This window comes from Drosophila grimshawi, unplaced genomic scaffold (genome assembly GCF_018153295.1).
Source record: "Drosophila grimshawi isolate 15287-2541.00 unplaced genomic scaffold, ASM1815329v1 contig_848, whole genome shotgun sequence".
Lineage (NCBI taxonomy): Eukaryota > Metazoa > Arthropoda > Insecta > Diptera > Drosophilidae > Drosophila > Drosophila grimshawi.
In genome coordinates, this window is record NW_025063692.1 from 10,531,021 (window position 1) to 10,537,494 (window position 6,474).

General features: G+C 37.8%; 1 protein-coding gene and 1 long non-coding RNA gene across 2 annotated transcripts; both read left to right on the top strand.

Annotated features, from left to right (window-relative positions):
- The first annotated feature begins 2,206 nt into the window (after positions 1–2,206).
- LOC6566166 lies at positions 2,207–3,173 on the top strand. The gene is made up of 3 exons (XM_001992417.2): positions 2,207–2,474; positions 2,539–2,805; positions 2,935–3,173. The coding sequence occupies exons 1-3, from the start codon at positions 2,403–2,405 to the stop codon at positions 3,028–3,030; spliced, it is 435 nt and encodes a 144-aa protein (XP_001992453.1). The 5' UTR covers positions 2,207–2,402; the 3' UTR covers positions 3,031–3,173.
- A 2,242-nt stretch (positions 3,174–5,415) lies between these two features.
- LOC116805654 lies at positions 5,416–6,026 on the top strand. Its single transcript, XR_004365318.2, has 3 exons — positions 5,416–5,688; positions 5,745–5,859; positions 5,933–6,026. It is a non-coding gene; the product is annotated as an uncharacterized LOC116805654 (long non-coding RNA).
- Positions 6,027–6,474: the final 448 nt, after the last annotated feature.

A 6,474-nucleotide genomic window follows, 5' to 3' on the forward strand; every position in this document is an offset into this window, starting at 1 on the left:
GTGCGCTTGATTTGAGAATGATTTAATTAATTAAACGCGCCCACTTTTACCACTCTCCTTGCCCCTGCCCTTGTCCTTTTCCTTGCCGTCTGCGTCCTTTGCCGTTTTTTACTGGTCGCCCATTGGTGGAAATGTTTTTTTTCTTGTCATTTTGTCAACGCTGTAAACATATTTTGACATTTAATTATAAATTTGTAAAATACGCGTGCAATCGAATATTCCACGCGCAAGGCTGGACAAACGTCAATATTATTTCTTATTTATATTGTGTTGAACCCAATGGCCATTTAAATGGTAGCAAGAAAATACATACATATATATATATATATATATATATATAACTGTATATCGCTGTGAGTTCAAGAAAAGCGCCATATTTCTGAGTTGGCCTCACTGAGTTGGGTAACTCATCCTATTATACAGAATGTACATTTAGAATATATATTTTCATTATTACTTTTTAAAAATATTTGATATTAAGAAATATATTTCGGAAATATAGAAGGAAAAAACACTTGTATATTGTTCGTATAACTAAAACCTTATTTAAACAAGCAAAACTTTACAGTTCTTAGAGCGTTTTTCATTTTAGGCAGATTTTATAAATTTTAAGGCGATTTTAAGTAATCAGTAAAAATTGCTATCATCATCTTCATTTTGCTTTAAATTATAAAACTTAACTTGTAGCACTGTAAAGGAAAAACATCAATAAATAAATTTAACAGCAATTTTGTATGTACATTTAATGAATTCAAACTTTTGACAATTCCAAGCTTTTTCACTATTTATATTTAGGGAGATTAGTTCCAATTCCATTTCCGTCGCAGCAGCAGCTGCTCCTGAAATATGCCCAATTCCAGTCTCAGCAAACATTTCTAGATTAATACATATGCACTCATTTGATTGTATGTACGTATGTATGTGTGTATGTGTGTATGTATGTATGTGAGTGAATATCAGCGATTGCGCTAAATGTTTCCGCTGCGACTTGAGAGCACATTCCGGCAGTGAGCTTGCCCAAGTGGGGCGCTGAGAGTGAAGCGACTCATTCCACCCCACAAATCTAATGGCGACCACAATGAATTTGAATCAATTAAAATAAGTTTGTTACTCAATTGGTGAGGTGTTGAGCACATACAACACACTTCCATCACTAAGTGGATAGGGAACGCTTATATTATGAGGCAACATTATTTATTTCAATAAATTAGCTATTATAATGGACTAGGTGTACATTTTTCTTTCATTAAAGCATATTATTTTGCTCGAGTAAACAATTTTAATTGTTTTTTGTAAGGGCATATAAAATTCGGGGCCAAATATTTTATTTATTTAATTGTTTTTTTTTGTTTTGCTTTCTGTACAACGTGTAGTTGGTTTGTTAATGTTTGACGTGTGCAATGAATCACAATCTCAGGACTGCATTTCCACATTTCCAGAAATGACTCACGACGATGAAAGAGAGAAACGCGACTTGCGAGTGGCTACTCAAGAGAATGGAGTGGAATTTAATTCCAGTGTTAATTTTTTGTGCTTGGAAATGACGACGGCTGCCTAATTGAACGAAAAGAAACGGATCGTCTGTTGATAAGGTCGTTCCACATTCAAGTTTAGCGTATAGCCAATTTATCAGAAGGCGATAGCCATAACCGACACAAAACAGATGTTAGCAGAGAACCACAAACTTTCAGCTCGGAGAGTCGCGAGCGACAAGCGCTCTGTGAGCGCAGCTCTCTTCATACAGTGAATTTAAATATGTGTGTTAGTGCTGCCACCACATCGGCCAACACATCAAGATAGATCAACCAGAAAAAAGCCAAAAAAAAAAAACTTGTATGATTGTTTTCCACTTGCCTTAAAAATCAATAGTATATATATATATATGTAGAGGCATCCATCGCTTAATAAGACATTATGAGACAACACAATTTAAATAGAGTGGCAAACGTTGTTTTATTTTGCAATAAATAAATGCATGAAAAAGAAAAATATTTTTTATATGTATGAGCAAATAAGCAGCTTAGTCACAGATCTGTCCAAAAAGAGGCTAAAAAGCCATCTCTGTTTCACGTACATTTGTTTTACGCTCTCGCTCTCGCTCTCTGCCTATGTGTGCGTGCGTGCGTTTCTCATGTTTTGTATTGCGCTCTCATTCTTGCGCTCGCAAACGAGCCGTTTGCTTGCTTGCGTTCTAAGCTTTCAGTCGTTTCGCCGCTGCCAGTGGCATTTTGTGCTTGCTCCCGCGCGCAATGTGAATTTTACTGAGGCATTGAGTCTGTCTATTTTGTTGTTAACGTTTTGCAGATTGCTGCTGCTGCTGTTGTTGTTATTGTTGCTGTTGCTGTTAACCATTAGCCGTTTACAGTTAACAGTGGTGTTTTGATTTTGTTGTTGCTGCTGTCATGTCTGTTAACCGTGACAACGATCGCAAGTATTTGCGCAGCATTGGCGGACTGTGCAAGATCGCCTGCCTGGTAAGCATTATTGCATCTGCCGCCACGCCCACTTTGACTCATACATGTTCTGTATTTTTTTCAGCTTTGCGGATTTATTGGCTTTCTGTGCATTGTGTGCAGCACGGTGCGTTTGAGCAATTTTCGGGGCTGCTTCTACTTGGTCGTCATCGTGCTTGGCTTTGTGACGACGCTGACGCTGCTGTTCTGCCGCTATCTGCGTATCGGCCAGAGCTGGAACTTCAATGCGACGCTCTGGTCCCTGGGCGTTCACACAGCTTTGGCGCTGTCCCACTTTGTTGCCTCGGGTTTGGTGCTGGCGCTGGACATTGGCGCCTATACAGCAGCAGCGGTGAGTTGACTGTGTTGAGTTCCGTTCTGTCATTCGTTCCTTCGTTTGTTCGTTTGTGACATCACAAATTGAGTCTCTCTCACGCTCCTTCTTACGCTCTCTCTCTCTCTCTCTCTCGATCAATTGCAGTTCTTTGGATTAACCATATTTAGCATTAATGCTCTGGAGGCATATTCCTACTACAAGCGCAGTCGGCAGAGAGATGTGGCCACCCAAACGGTCTAATCACAAACCAAGCCAATGGGCTGTGTGTGGAAACCAAGAAGCTGACGCGATATTTGTGCATAATCTTAAGCTATTATCAATCGAATGACTGTCTATGTGTGTTATTAGTTAAATAAAGTCTGAGTTTGCTAGTTAAGCCAAAAGCTATTGTTGTTGAGCTGATTAACGAATATCATAAAGTCGATAAAGGGCCACCCTAAAACCAGCAATGTATTCTACACTGTGTGTACTGTATGTAACTGTAAATGCGCAGACATAATTATGAGGGCTGTCATCATCAGCGTTGACCGTTAGGTGTCAAATAACTAAGCGTGAAAAGCTAGGGTTCAGAGAGAGATAGATAGTCCGAGAAACTGAAAATAAAAGAGAAAGCATATACAACTGCAGAGAAAAGAGTACACACATTCAAACATACAAAAACACACACACACACACACACAGAGATATATATGTAAATGCATGTTTATGTTATGTTATTTGAATATGCTCTTCTATTAATCTACTAGTGACTAAGAAATAGAAAGAGATAAAAAAAAACATTCTGACAAATGCATTGCAATATGCATATTTACTGCGATAACCATATATGTACATATATATAAATATTTATATATATATTTACAAACATGTATGCCTATGATATTTCAAACGCCTTTGTATGCTGAGCTTACAAATACTATTTGCTTCTCGACTTGCAGGTGATGTAAACACCAAAAATGATTCACCCATCGAAATGAAGTCTTTGCGGGTTTTTTTTTTGGCAAATCTCATTCAGCTTTAGCTTTTACGATTTGAATGTATCCAGTTCTCTCCAGTTCTCCCCCCTTGGCAACTACTTTCCACACTTTTCGCATAATTCACCTTGAGATTTTTATGTTGCTGTTGTTGTTTTTGTTTTTGTTACTTTCTCAGTTGACAGTTGATGAAGTTTTTGGCTTATTTATGTTACTGTTGTTACTTCAGTTATTGTTGTGCCTCTTCTGCGTCTGTCGCTCTGTCTCTGTATGTCTCTGTGTGTGCACATTTATTATTGAAGTTAATGTAGTGCGTCATATCTCAGTGCACTTTATGTAAGTTGAAGTGGGACCACCCTAAAAAGCCGAGAGTGCGTTAGTACACTGAGAAAAAACAATGGGTAACAATGAATTGCTTCCTAGCACACTTCGAATCAAATCAGACAATTTTAATTTTACACAATTTATTTTCCTGTAAAGAGATGCGATGGTTATTATTATTTCTATTTATTTTTATTATTTTCATTATTTTTATTATTATTATTTATTGCGAGTCAGTTAGTTAAAAAGTTGGTTATTGCCGCCTGAGCTCATCGGGCTTATCGCTAAACAGCTAAACTTTGTTGTAAACAAAATTAAAATGAAGTCACTTGCAGCTGCCCTTATCCAATTGATCAATCTTAACGCGTCAACGGAAGAGGCCAACACTAAATAGCCAGAGGATGGTGTGTGCATGGAATAGAGCAGAAGGATGGGATGGGTGGCTATTTACTGCGTCTCATGAGTCATTGGCCTCATGACCAAGGCAAGTGGGGAGGCCATTGCAATTGATGGGCGTGCCCTTGACTTATATACATATATTAGACTGTGACGTGAGAACGAGTGTAATACAAGCAAAGCAGACATCAACCACGGCATACACCAAACCAGCAACTGCCAGACGCACACCACCCACTGGGAACTTGGAAGTCGCTTTGGTCATGCAAGTCACGCAGAGCGAAATTAATTAGCCTTGTTCCCAGTTTGGAGGCCCGGACCAAGTGCCTCAGACTGTATTTATAGAGCAAGAGGTGTGAGCCACAAGCCTCAAACCACAGTAACCAATTGCCCATTGCCAATTGCTAATGATGATGATCTCGAATGACAAGCAGCTGAATACCTGATTTGTTCTGGCGATCAAATGCATTCCAAATATATATATATAAATATATATCTATATGTATTTAAGGGAGCTTAGCTAGACTTCACAATTGGTGTTACCACTAAACGTGATTCAGGAAAATGCCATTCCCCAGTTTGAAACCAGAATTTTGTTTTTAAAAATCTCATCAAATTCAAATATATATTACATCTAATTTTATCGATAACCGCATCCGTATCGCATATATCGATGTCCGATAGCAATAAAAATGAGTACACTTGCAGACGCGCTTACATTTGGGTGTGCAAAACTTTGAAATCGAAATTTGGCCATCTAGCTAGAATCTATTAAGCAGCTGGATTCATGACATATCGTAGACGAACTCACTCGACTGTTATTTGTTAAGGACTGTAACTGATGTGTGAGCAGATAAAGTATGTCATTTATGTTTCCGATAAATGACAGACGAAAACAAAATTAAATAAAATCTTTGCAGAGAAATCTATCAAAATTTAACAAAAAATTATAAGTTTTGTGGCGAGGACAGTGCACAGAAATATGGTGATGCATTGTGTAGACGGAGTGACTTATCCGAACAGAATTGCATCGCATTCCATTCGATTCCAGTTGAGACTGCTGCAGCTGAGGAGGCCGACAGATGAGCACCTGGAAAATTCTGTATTTCTCATCTGAGCTGAAAATCCGCTGTGACTGGATATGCATTTGCCATATGCTTAATGAGCAGGCTATGGGGCGTGTGCTCGACTCGATGGATCGTATAAGGTATATTATTTATTTACAATTCAATTGATTCTAACCAATTCCCATTTGTGCCTCAGAGAAGATTAGGCGCTGTGAAATTCCGATGTTTTATTATCTACCACATGCAATAGAAGAAAGCTTCACTGCATCCGAAAATTTGGGAAGTGATGGAATAATGACACTAATACTAAAGTAACTGAATCGCTTTCGATTAACCAATTTGGATACTTAAAAATTATCTGTTTATTTCTCTTGTTTTTTTTAGCTGTGGACTCTGTTAGGCGCTTTGGCAAACTGCTTGAAGTATGAGGCCAAATACTGCAGCTGCTGTTTTTTAAATAACATTGACGGTACTCGATCTAGATTTATATATATATATATATTTTTATATATATTTTTTAGATTTTAAGTCTTTTCGTCAAGTAAATCTATTTCGCACTTTACAAATAAACAAGTTAATTTACGAGCTTCCATTAATTATCTACTATTTTCTTATTTATTTTATAAATTAAAAGTAGCCAAGTTGTTCAACCAGTTTTTCAAACGGCTTTTTCGCATTATGCGTTCGTCAAAGCTTTGAACGACAACTTGAAAGCTACAACTGCAGTACATTTCTGAACCATAACTTTAAAGCTTTAACTGAACGAAGAGCGGAGCTTTTGGGGCGCATTGTAATGAACTTAACTTCTATCGTGCAAGCTCGAAAAGCGAGATAAAATCACGCTTTAAAAGCTTTCGAAATCGTTACAGATGAGTGCTTTAAGTCTCGAAGCATTGCAGTCATTTGTGTGTATTGCTAAACGCTCA